General features: G+C 41.3%; 1 protein-coding gene across 1 annotated transcript in view; it reads left to right on the top strand.

Annotated features, from left to right (window-relative positions):
- SH3GL2 (SH3 domain containing GRB2 like 2, endophilin A1) overlaps positions 1-13645 on the top strand; it is a 223064-nt gene that overhangs the window by 160685 nt on the left and 48734 nt on the right. Inside the window, exon 2 of the mRNA XM_052644954.1 lies at positions 3240-3308. Coding sequence (XP_052500914.1) covers positions 3240-3308 — 69 coding nt within the window. The remainder of the gene's footprint in view (positions 1-3239; positions 3309-13645) is intronic.

The raw sequence follows: 13645 nt of genomic DNA, 5'->3' as shown, positions 1-13645 counted from the left end.
GTCAGCTTTTGTGGAGAACAGATTCATATTTCCTCTTTCTTCCTTCCGCTCTGTCCCCCTCCCCTCCCTTTCTCTCTTTCCTCATCTCTCTCTCCCCACCATCTCTCTCTCACACATACACACTCTTTCTCTCTCTCTCTCTTTCACACACACACACACACACACGCACGCAGAGTACTTAAGCCATATAGTTTAAGTCAGTGGACTGATGGACTGATGAGTTGTGCTTTGCGTGAGTTACTAGGACTAGTTCTGAATTACTAATGGCCAGTGTGATCTCATCTGGTATTCCTATAATACAGTGAGCCATTCTGGTGCTAACCTATTGATGGATATAAAAAAGAAGGAAATTAAAATTACTTTCAGTTGAGCTGTATAGGTTGAAAGTATAATATAAGCTCTTGTGGTTTTGATGAAGGTCCTATTTTATTGCTTAGATATGGTAAAAATGTGATTAACCAAGGTTACCAGGATTTTCTGTTACTATAAATGGAGACGTTTTTCAGCTACTTGGTTTCTGTGACAGTTTTGCAAATGAAAATTAAACATCTCATTCATGGATCATGGGAGGAATATATCTATAATGATTCTCTTTAATCAAAGTGGGGCCTTGGGCCTGATGACATTGCAGACAGTCAGATAGAACTGAGACAGTTGAGTTGGGAGTATGAGGCTTATATTTCTTTACTGCATAGGAATTCAACAAGATTATAGAGTTTCCCAGCCCAAATTTAACAGATAACCACATACATCAAGAATAAGACACAAGAGGGGCTTAAATATGAACTGAAATTGCTGTCACTGAGCAAAGTGAAAGAGAGAGAATCAGTGTAAAAATCAGAGTAAAATTTGTTTGCTGATAAGGAAAATTTGATAACAATAACCTTTAAGTTCCCTTCTATTCCTAATTTTCTTTGACTTAAACTTGAACATGCAGGTTAAGTTATTGATACTTGGAATTCCACTAGGAGGTCCTAAACTGAATTCTAAGGCCTTTCCATCTCTCTCTGGCTTGGTAACATCTTTAAGAAAGTAAGCAAAAACTGGCTGCTGTGCCAGATCAGTTGATACAGGCTTGTATTTGGTTGATAGTGAGGCAACACAAAGCCTAGATCTGTGCTGCTGCTGCTGCTGCTAAGTCGCTTTAGTCGTGTCCGACTCTGTGCGACCCCATAGACGGAAGCTGATCTTGTTGAAATAATTGATAGCCACCATCACTTAGGAAACAAGTTAAGTGAGAGGGCTGATGTCAAGGACTGAGGGTTGAAATGGTGAATCGAACTCTGGCCATCTGGCCATTTGATCCAAAGAACTTTAGGCAGAAATGGCCAGCACCACGGACAGCTCTTCAGTACTGCGGTGTGAATGCAAAGCCACCTAGGGTTTACTTGGGGAAATTGCCTTCCAGGTAATTTTTTAAAATTTATGCAAGCCTCATAAAAAAGTTTATTTATGCAAGTCTCAGTTTTCTGATGGAGAAGGCAATGGCAACCCACTCCAGTACTCTTGCCTGGAAAATCCCATGGACGGAGGAGCCTGGTAGGCTGCAGTCCATGGGGTTACGAACAGTCGGCCTGACTGAGCGACTTCACTCTCACTTTTCACTTTCATGCATTGGAGAGGGAAATGGCAACCCACTCCAGTATTCTTGCCTGGAGAATCCCAGGGATGGTGGAGCCTGGTGGGCTGCCATCTATGGGGTCACACAGAGTCGGACACAACTGAAGTGACTTGGCAGCAGCAGTTTTCTGAAAATTGTTAGATTCTTCTTAAGGTATTAAATAGCAGTTAAATAAACTGATAGAAAAGACCAGGATTTTTAAGCAGACCAGGGAAGCCCAGCAGAAGCAGGTTATTGGTGAGAGCAGGGAACTAGGATATATTGTATGTCTGATAGGTTCAGATAGGAGTTTTTATATTTTATACCATTTAATTTGCATAACAACATGGTGTGCCACTGCAGTCCATGCCATAATCTTTCATCTCAGTATATTCCTTCTGTTACTGCTGTTGAAGTGAAATCTGGGCCAGAGTGGTGAAAGAATTCAGGCTCTTGATTTTCCCAAGAGTGATCTCTTCTAAAGCTCTTCCTGGTGGCAGAACACAAGAGTTAAAGAAGGGGAATGTGAGCCCTCAAAAAGGGGATATCAAAGCTTCCAAGGCGAGAAAGTGAGCCATGTATCCCAGGGCCCTTTCAGAAAGAGGTAAACCAAGCTTACTTGGATGACCCAGTTGTTACTAAGGTTGCTTCAGGTCTGACCATGGTGGGGATCTTCTGCAAAGACCCTCAACACAGTGGCTATTAAAAGAATGAAACTTATACTTCAGTATGTTTGTGTGATAACTTTATGTAGCACAGTGACATCTTAGTAAAAAGCATCTAACTACCTTTACAGTTATTTTAAGAGAAATGACATTCTGGTGTCATTAGAATTTAATATTTCCTGTTTTTAATGAAAATGAAATATTTTTCTTGTGATTCCTTTGTAATTTTTATTAGACTTAATTTGATCTTTATTTCAAAACAGAATAGAATATCTAATTTTTTAATGAATGTGAATTCTACAAGTGGAAAATGTACCTTTGCATATGTAAACTGATGAACATAGAATGTATGATAATGGGAATTGACTGGGTAGCAAAGAAATACTCTCAACATCTTTACACACAGTTTATCTTATGTATATAAGGATATGGACAGCTACAGGGAGATTTACAAGACAACTATTTAAGTCCCTTTATCTGAAGATCAGTTAGGCTGGTATTTTTCATACCAGTTTGATAGATGCTTGTGATTATCTGTTCAACAGCCCATTGAAAAATAGGTTGAAGATGCAGTAATTTTCTACCTAGGCAGCATTTTAGATCCATTATCAGAGGGAAATGATTCTTGTATGATACTATTGTCCCTTGGAACTTTCAAAAGGAAAATGTTAGTGATTTGACAGTTGTATGATGATTTATATAATAGAAAGAGCACTAGAGTTGAAATCAGAAGACACAGCTTTGAATTCCTGCTTCAGTATCTACCAGATGAGTGGATTTTGGTAAATTATTCATATCCTCTGATACACAGTTGCCTCCTGTGAAAATGGGACTGCCTACCCATGTCAGAGAATAGTTGTGATGTTATATTAGATGATATTTGTCAAAGCACTTAAAACTTGTGACATATTTTTAAAAGAAAATTTATTTATAATAATTCCTCTTTTTTTTCTTTTTTTTGTTATTTTCTACAGAAAGTGAGTGAGAAGGTTGGAGGAGCTGAAGGAACCAAGCTAGATGATGACTTCAAAGAGATGGAGAGGGTGAGTCTTCATCATTTAGATTCCCTTGACGTGAAATCTCCCAGCATACTAAGGGGAGAAGGGAGAGAGGAAAGGGGAAGCTGTTCTCCACTGGTACCTGAGAATGCAAAAGTTACTCTTAAAAGTACTCTCTTTTTAGTGACTATTGTAAAACAGAAAATGTAAGGTGCCTTCTTTTTTTTTTTACTATCCTGAGAACAAAGCCTCCATGAAGGTGAAATGTCATAATGGATTTTATCATCACTTTTCCAAATAAGGACAATATGAAGCTGGTGTTTGAATTGGACTGGGCTGGTACAAAAAGAAGAGAAGGTGGGGAATGATGTATCAGATGTTTTGGGGAGAGTTTGAGTCACTCTCTAGCTTTCGAGAACTTCCCTGAGGGGACTGTGCCAGCAAGAGTCAGCAGGTGCAGTGAATGTAGTTGTGAGCCTGTCTGCTCTTAGCCTGAGTTCTGCCTACACTGCTTGTTACACAAATCAGGGTATTGCTCTGGGCCTCTGTATTATCATAAATGTAAAAGGAGAATACAAGTTCATTCTTCAGAGATTTATTAAGGATGAAAAATAATATAAATCATGTAACATTTTTGCTTAAAAGAGCAGATGCTCAACAAGTGAGAGTGGAGATGGTGAACAAAATACGCCTTTTCATTTTTCTTGGGAAAGATGCCATATTTTCCCTTTTGCTTTTCTTTCATTTTGAGACTGTTCACTGAAAGCAATACATAGGCTCATGATGGAGAATGGATATTACATCATGCAATTATTTTAGATGTGAAATTGTGAATGAGTAAAGGATCTGGGAATCCAAACAGGGTACTTGAACAGAGAGAACGTCAAGCCCGTGATACCCAGACACCACATTTTTTACTTAGTCTATATCAGTTCCAGTGGGCCACCTCAGTTTTCCTATTAATAGTTTTGCTTTCTGCATGAAGCATCAAGCAGAAAATTCGTAGATACTTTCTGCCCTGACTTTTTCAGTTTTTGTTCTGAAGAGTTCACTGATGAACAAAACAAATTTTTGTTTTGTACCTCCTTTGAGGCAGGCTTGTGGGATACATTAGGAAACAGGATAGATAAGGTTCCTGACTGAATGAAATTCATAATCTAGTGTGGAAAACAGACTTTAGACAATTACTGTCCAGTGTGGCAAGGGTAATGAAACATGGCACTAGAGAAGCTTGGAACGGAGGAAACTCACCCACATAGGGTGGTCAGGGAAGACTTTCCTGATATTTAAGTGAGGATATAAAGAATTAGCAGAGCCTAATGTGTTTCTAGTAAAGGAAACATCAAGCAAGAGAGGACCAGATGCATTGGAGTTCCTGAACAAAAGATGAGTTGCCCAGAGACCAGAGTCTTGTGAAATAGACCATTCAGTGTTTAGATAAACCAGCTAAATAGCTGGTATTTCTGGCCAAGTTTTTGAGGTGGACCTCACTGATAGACAGATCTGAGAGACAGAGTGCCTGATGAACTATGGATGGAGGTTCGTGACATTGTACAGGAGACAGGAATCAAGACCATCCCCATGGAAAAGAAATGCAAAAAAGCAAAATGGCCGTCTGAGGAGGCCTTACAAATATCTGTGAAAAGAAGAGAAGTGAAAAGCAAAGGAGAAAAGAAAAGATATAAGCATCTGAATGCAGAGTTCCAAAGAATAGCAAGGAGAGATAAGAAAGCCTTCCTCAGCGATCAATGCAAAGAAATAGAGGAAAACAACAGAATGGGAAAGACTAGAGATCTCTTCAAGAAAATTAGAGACACCAAGGGAACATTTCATGCAAAGATGGGCTCGATAAAGGACAGAAATGGTATGGACCTAGCAGAAGCAGTAGATATTAAGAAGAGGTGGCAAGAATACACAGAAGAACTATACAAGAAAGATCTTCACGACCCAGATGATCACGATGGTGTGATCACTCAGCTGGAGCCAGACATACAGGAATGTGAAGTCAAGTGGGCCTTAGAAAGCATCACTACGAACAAAGCTAGTGGAGGTGATGGAATTCCAGTTGAGCTATTTCAAATCCTGAAAGATGATGTTGTGAAAGTGCTGAACTCAATATGCCAGCAAATTTGGAAAGCTAAGCAGTGGCCACAGGACTGGAAAAGGTCAGTTTTCATTCCAATCCCTAAGAAAGGCAATGCCAAAGAATGCTCAAACTACTGCAAGGTTGTACTCATCTCACACGCTAGTAGAGTAATGCTCAAAATTCTCCAAGCCAGGCTTCAACAGTACGTGAACTGTGAACTTCCATATGTTCAAGCTGGTTTTAGAAAAGGCAGAGGAACCAGAGATCAAATTGCCAACACCCGCTGCATCATGGAAAAAGCAAGAGAGTTCCAGAAAAACATCTATTTCTGCTTTATTGACTATGCCAAAGCCTTTGACTGTGTGGATCACAATAAACTGTGGAAAATTCTGAAAGAGATGGGAATATCAGACCACCTGACCTGCCTCTTGAGAAACCTATATGCACATCAGGAAGCAACAGTTAGAACAGGACATGGAACAACAGACGGTTCCAAATAGGAAAAGGAATACGTCAAGGCTGTATATTGTCACCTTGCTTATTTAACTTATATGCAGAGTACATCATGAGAAACGCTGGGCTGGAAGAAGCACAAGCTGGAATCAAGATTGTCGAAAGAAATATCAGTAACCTCAGATATGCAGATGACACCACCCTTATGGCAGAAAGTGAAGAGGAACTAAAAAACCTCTTAATGAAAGTGAAAGAGGAGAGTGAAAAAGTTGGCTTAAAGCTCAACATTCAGAAAACGAAGATCATGGCATCTGGTCCCATCACTTCATGGGAAATAGATGGGGAAACGGTGGAAACAGTGTCAGACTTTATTTTGGGGGGCTCCAAAATCACTGCAGATGGTGATTGCAGCCATGAAATTAAAAGACACTTACTCCTTGGAAGAAAAGTTATGACCAACCTAGATAGCATATTCAAAAGCAGAGACATTACTTTACCAACAAAGGTCGTCTAGTCAAGGCTATGGTTTTTCCAGTGGTCATGTATGGATGTGAGAGTTGGACTGTGAAGAAGGCTGAGCACCAAAGAATTGATACTTTTGAACTGTGGTGTTGGAGAAGACTCTTGAGAGTCCCTTGGACTGCAAGGAGATCCAACCAATCCATCTTAAAGGAGATCAGTCCTGGGTGTTCATTGGAAGGACTAATGCTGAAGCTGAAACTCCAATACTTTGGCTACCTGATGTGAAGAGTTGACTCACTGGAAAAGACCCTGATGCTGGGTGGGATTGGGGGCAGGAGGAGAAGGGGTCGACAGAGTATGAGATGGCTGGATGGCATCACCGACTCGATAGACATGAGTTTGAGTGAACTCTGGGAGTTCGTGATGGACAGGGAGTCCTGGTGTGCTGTGATTCATGGGGTTGCAAAGAGTCGGACATGACTAAGCGACTGAACTGAGCTGAACTCACTGATAAAATAAGGACCCTTCTGATAGGACATTTAATATGAGAGTCCTGAGCCCTGACCTGAAGTCTGGGAAGCCAGCCTTTTACATGCCTGACAGCCACTTGTTTCCATTGGACTGAAGTCTGCATTGGTCTCTGTTTCTCATCTCTGGATGGTTTGAAATACCACCTGACCTTCAGCCAAAGCCAGGCCACTGCTGTTCATGTTTTTGAAACAGAATTCTACCCATCCTTCTTTTACAGCATCTGGGGCTCTAGAATCTGACACACATGCTCAGAATAACTTGGCTTTGATTCCTCCTTCACTGTTTTTATTGGAGTTCCATACCCGTCTTTATCAGCAGCCCCATGGGTCTGTTAATTTGCACCAATCTTGTCTACACCCAGTCTTCCTTCATCCCTCTTATCCTTTGATGTCTCCCTCCCCTCCTCCCCCACCCTGGAGGGAATGTATAATATGCCACTCAGTCAGAGCTCTGTCGTTAATGACTTGTTTGGCAGGTATTATATTTAGGAATTTAGGACCAAGGAATCAGAATTGGAGTCCTGCTTTCAGCCTCTGCCAGGACATAAGGCAATAAGCTTGGTAGCCCACTGCCAAAGCTGAGACTAGCTTTCTGTTTCTTAAAAATGAGACTAAAAAGAAGAAATTTGGAGAATAGACTTTATAACTGAATGACTAATTAAGGCTTTGAATCCATACCAATCTTGCAATGTAATAGAAATAAAAGAACATCTTATAAATATTCTGCTTCAGACAAAGACCCACAGATGTCCCTCTAAGTCTGAAAAAGGAAAGTTAGTCGCTCAGTTGTGACCAGCTCTTTGCAACCCCATGGACTGTAACCCACCAGGCTCCTCTGTCCATGGAATTTTCCAGGCAAGGATATTGGAGAGGGTTGCCATTCCCTTCTCCAGCGGATCTTCCCAACCCAGGGATTGAACCCAGATCTCCTGCATTGCAGGCAGATTCTTTACTGTTTGACCCACCAGGTAATGCTTATTTCTCCTATTTCCTAGAAAATAATGAGTTTCTGAAGTTTTTATTTCAAAATCTAAGTATTCCTGTAATGAAGTTTTGTTGATTGAAGAACACACCTGTAGTTTTGTATTTGGACTTATAACTAGGTAAACTGAGAGATTTAGATTTAAGTGAGGTGTGGAAATCATTTAATTCCACTTTATTCCACTTATCTTTTGCCTTATCTGTGGTTCTGTGCCAAGTTTTGCACTCTCCACTCATGTTAAAATTCACATTAAAGGTAGAGACTTATGTGGTAATTGGAAAACACGTACTTTAGATTTAGACTCCCAAACTGTGCCTTCTGTTAGTGTGTTTATTACTCAAAGAAAGATTTTTACTCAGTGTTTCCAAGCCTGCAGAAGAATCACCTCTCCATGGTTGGTTTTCTGTTCATCAAGCATTTAGAATAGAGAACCTTTGTTCAGCTGTGTTCTCAGGGGTGCAATTAGACAACAAAATGAGATAGATTAGAGGTTTGCATCAAGCAAGACTACTGGAAAGAGAAGTGGGTATTCCTAGTTTCCCAGAAATCCCACTGATGGGCATACACACAGAGGAAACCAGAACTGAAAGAGACACATGTACCCTAATGTTCATTGCAGTACTGTTTACAATAACCAGGATATGAAGGCAACCTAGATGTCCGTCAGCAGACAAATGGATAAGAAAGCTATGGTACCTATACACAATGGAGTATTACTCAGCCATTAAAAAGAATGCATTTGAATCAGTTCTAATGAGGTGGATGAAACTGGAGCCTATTATACAGAGTGAAGTAAGTCAGAAAGAAAAACACCAATACAGTATACTAACCTATATATATGGAATTTAGAAAGATGGTAACAATAACCCTGTATGCGAGACAGCAAAAGAGACGCAGATGTATAGATAGAACAGTCTTTTGGACTCTGAGGGAGAGGGCGAGGGTGGGGTGATTTGGGAGAATGGCCTTGAAACATGTATAATATCATATGTGAAACGAATCGCCAGTCCAGGTTCGATGCAGGATACAGGGTGCTCAGGGCTGGCGCCCTGGGATGACCCTGAGGGATGGGATGGGGAGGGAGGTGGGAGGCAGGTTCAGGATGGGGAACACATGTACATCCATGGTGGATTCATGTTGATGTATGGCAAAACCAATACAATATTGTAAAGTATTTAGCCTCCAATTAAATAAATAAATAAATTTTTAAAAGCTACTCTAACCACTCTCCTGCTGAGATGCAGTAAAATTACCTGTGTACCTCTTAGCCCTTGTAGCCTTCCCTTCCAGGAGCTGACTGGGTGGAATCCTTCCATTGTACTATCTCTGCTGGAACCCTGCTATCACCATTTCTGTCCTCTCCATAGTTGCCTCACATGGAATTGTTTATTCATTATTTTCAATAGTATCTGCTGCTTACAAGCTTCCTCCAACATTGCGTGGATTCCTCAAAAATCCACTGTGTGGATTTTTTTCTTTGAAAAGCTTCAGATTTTTTGGCAAGAGTGTTGCAGGAAGGGGAATGCCTTCCAAGGCCCAAGAGTGGGCTCTTGTCTAACACTCGGAAATGAATTGTCCAAGGAGACACACAAGCTGACAAAGCAAGAGACTTTATTGGGAAGGGTGCCTGGGCAGAGAGAAGTAGGGTCAGGGAACCCAGGATAACTGCTCTGCCACATGGCTCACAATCTCAGGTTTTACGGCGATGAGTTTAGCTTTCAGGTTATCTTTTGCCAGTCATTCTGACTCAGGGTCCTTCCTGGCTTCCTCAAGGCATTGCTCAGCCAAGATGGATGCCGGTGAGAAGGAATCTGGGAGGTGGTAGGACCACCTTTTGATGTTTCCCAAATTCTTCTGGTTGGTAGTGGCTTGTTAGATCTGTGTTCCTTACAGAGGAGCTCCTGTCATGTAAAATATCTCATGCAAGTGGTTACTGTAGTGCCTGTCCAGGATGCGTGGTGTCAGTGAATGTGCTTACCCTAGCAAGAGGAAGTACTGGAATTTAAGGGACCTCTGGTTTCCTCACAGATTTACATCAGTTGTTGCAGTGATTCCGTGTGTGTGTGTGTGTGTGTGTGTGTGACTATGTTCATTAATTCGCATGAAATCTCTATAAATGCTTCCATGTGACAGGCATGCTGCTGGACACCAGGAATACAAAGATGATTAAGGTACAGTTCCTGCCTTCAAGGAGCTTTCAGTTTTGATAGAAGAAATAGGCACAGAGATGATTGCCTTACAAGGCATGGTGCTTGGTGTTTCGGGAAGTATTTTCACGGAAGACCTAACTCAGACTGGGTAGATCAGTGGAACGTTTCTAGAGGAGAGGGCACCTGAGCTAAATTCCAAAATTTTCTCTTGTTTCTGTGTACATGAGTTATGGAAAAGTCCAAGCCAAGGAATACAGTGTCTCCTTCTGCAGCCTGAAAAGTATCATAGGAAATCCCTGCTGTTGAAACTGAGAGAATTAACTTAGGCAGGTTGCTTTCAGAAGGAGGTGAACATTCTTTCTTTTTCACATTATTTTGAAAGGCCTATTTCACATGGGCCTCTTAGCCAGCAGTCTCTCTTGCTCAAGGACATGCTCTTTTTGAGCTCAGAATGTATGTTATGGGAGAAAGTCTGGGTAGAACTTCCACAGCCTTGAGCTCTGGGATAATCTGTTCCTTCTGGCTAATCTTGTGCTGATGTCATCCATGGGAAAGGGTATGGGCAAAATTTTTACAGCCTTAAGGTATTTTTTTCTGTTCTTAGCAACTAGCAGAAAAGTATTTAATGTTCTACTTAAACTAGCAAGGCAGGTACTCTCCTACCCCCTTCTGATGTCTATGTCAGAAGCTTTTTCTGTCACTTTCACTTTAAATAAAAATCTACACAAAGCTCTGAGTGACTGAGATTGTCTTTGGTCCTGGAGTTAAATCTTCTGCTTTGGAGACCGCTAATCTGGCAGCACCATTCACCATAAGTCATCATCTTTGGGCCTCATCCAGGATCCTAGGACAAGGTATAGCTATCACTATCATCTTGGAGGCTCATTTGGGATCCCAAGACAAAGTATAGCTATCATCTTGGGGCTAAGCTAAAGCTATCATCTTGAGGGCTCATCTGAGATCCCAAGACAAGGTATCAGGATATCTTATCACTATCATCTTGGGGGCTTGTCTGGGAGCCAAAGACAAAGTGTAGCTACCATCTTGGGGGCTAAGATAAAGCTATCAAAACCAGGAATCCTTGAGTTGAAAGCATTGCTATAGACCATTTTAACAACAATGGAATTTATCTGAAGGGGCAGCCTCAAGTATTTTTAAAACTTTTTATTTTATATTGGAGTGCATGCTCAGTCTCTTCAGTCATGTCTGATTCTGTGCAGCCCTGTGGACTGTAGCCTGCCAGCTCCCCTGTCCATGGGATTCTCCAAAGCAAGAATACTGGAGTAGGTTGCTATGCCCTCCTCCAGGGGATCTTCCTGACCAAGGGATTGAACCCATGGCATCATCTGTGTCTCAGACAGATTCTTTACCACTGAGCTACTGATGAAGCCCTTATATTGGAGTATAGCCATTTAACAATATTGTAATAGTTTTAGGACAACAGCAAAGAGACTCACTCAGCCATACATATAAGGGTAGCCTCAAGTTTGAAGACAAGCAGATTTGGGAAAGAATGGGGCGACTGTCATTCCTTATGAGTGACAGAGTGTATTGTTTGCAGAGCAGGCTGTGGAGATGCTCCCATGGCCATTGTCTCCATGTATAATTAGTTATTGGGTGGAGAGGGGCTAGATCCTTCTATTAAACCCCACATGGTAGACTAGCGTTGATGAGTAGAAGCTATAGGAAAACAGATTCAGGCTTAACAGAAGAAAGAACTTACTGCTGTCAGAACTTTTTAAATTAAAAAAAAGCCTTGGGAATTACTGAATTCTCCATCACTGTGGCTAAACCCACAGTTCCCGTTATCTGTATGAAGCACTCTAGTTGCCATCTCCTTTGAGTGGTGTGGCAAGGAATTTGTTACTAATAGTGTCATTTGGGGCTCCTTGGTGGCTCAGCTGTTAAAGGATGTGCCTGCAATGCAGGAGACCCAGGTTTGATCCCTGGGTCGGGAAGATCCTCTGGAGAAGGCAATGGTAACCCACACCAGTATTCTTGCCTGGGAAATCCCATGGACAGAGGAGCCTGGTGGGCTACAGTCCATGGGGTACAGGAGTTGGACATGACTTAGTGACTAAACCACCACCGATAGTGTCATTTTTAATAATGTCCTTCTTACTTGGATTCTAGTGATAGATCTCAAATGGAAGGGAAAGGAGTAGAGTCCCAGCAAGCATGCTCAGGGTTTTACACATCCCTGAGTGTACCTGTCATATATGGGAATGTCTTCATGGTGGTGTTAAAGGAGAAGGTGTGGATTACTGTACTTAGACACTCATTCCCTGGTATAGAATTATAGGATGGATGGGAGCCACAAACACGATGAGCTTAAAGATATTTTTATGCTTATCCTGAAACTTAGCTTCTTCTCAGTTAAGTGTTTTCCACATATTCCCAAGCCAATGTTCATTAAAGGTAAATGCCTAAGAAGCCGCCCCCCCCCCCCCAAAAAAATGTTGGGGCAGTCTTGTCCTAATGTGTTGTTTATTTTTATTATGAGCACACAGTTTATTAATCAGGCTTTCCAAATACATAAGGTAACTGCTGTAAAGCACAGCAGTCTGGGAAAGGTACACTAATTCTTCCAAGTCAAGAGGGAACTATTAAGACACCCCCTTAATGGACCAGCCTGCGTCTCACTGCCAGACAGACATTCCCAGGATGCCATTTTCATCAGGTTTCTGTGGCTTGTTTAGTTATGTGTTCTCCCTCAGGTCCTTAGTACTTTAAGTGGGTGTGTGTACATTCTTAATAGGTATACTTTCTTAACTTCAGTGACAGAAAAATTAAGAATTTGAAATACTTTTCATGTTTCATATAATATTTTAACATTTCTTTTGTGTAAACACTGTAACTTACCCCATGTCCAAGTGGATGCCTAATTCATCCATATAGTATTGATCACTAGACCCACAAACTGTGTTGCATTTTAAGGTGTCCATTTTTTTTGTCCTTAAATTCTGCTACTGTGTCCCCTGTGACATCATCTGGTATAATGCTGTATAATCTGGTATAATGTTGTCAAATGGTATGAAGTCATATCTTTTAGTCCTTTTGTTAGTCCGCAAAAAATGCTGCATTTTTCACCTATGCAGCCATTTGTGTTCAGAAAACGCTGACTGTTCCTTTTCCAATGAGGGCAGGTCATTTTTAGGTGCCTCAAAACAAAGGCCCCGTTCTAGTCAATCTGGCGCTTTTCAGTTCTCTTGTATCTTGTCTCTGAAGACTGAGGCAGCTGGTGGAATGATGGGCATCCATAGATTCAGCATGGCATGCCTTTGTGAAAGTACAATAGAACCTCAGCACAGGAGCAGCAAACATTTTCTGTACATACATTGGGCTTTGAGCCAGAGGGTGTTTGCGGTCTCTTTTGTGGCTCCTCACCTCTGCTGCTGAAGAGAAAAAGCGATCACTGGCGGTGCTTAAATGAAGGAGCATGGCTGCATTCCAATAAAATTTAATCAAGGACACTCAAATTTGAATTTCACATAGTTATTATATGCAGCAAAATAGTCTTCTTTTGAATTGTTCCAACCATTAAAAAAAAAATCGACAGATAACAGCCCAGATTTGGCCTGCTGGCCATAGTTTTCCAACCCTTGTTGCAGCATGAAGAAGGAAAATGTGATAGTGAATAAGAGAGTTGAGGGAGTTCTTTCTCTCCCTACCCACAATTGTAAAATTACAAGGCTGGATAGTGGAGGAGGAACCTCCTA

This window comes from Budorcas taxicolor, chromosome 8, assembly GCF_023091745.1.
Source record: "Budorcas taxicolor isolate Tak-1 chromosome 8, Takin1.1, whole genome shotgun sequence".
NCBI lineage: Eukaryota > Metazoa > Chordata > Mammalia > Artiodactyla > Bovidae > Budorcas > Budorcas taxicolor.
This window is presented reverse-complemented; position numbering and strand designations above follow the sequence as displayed.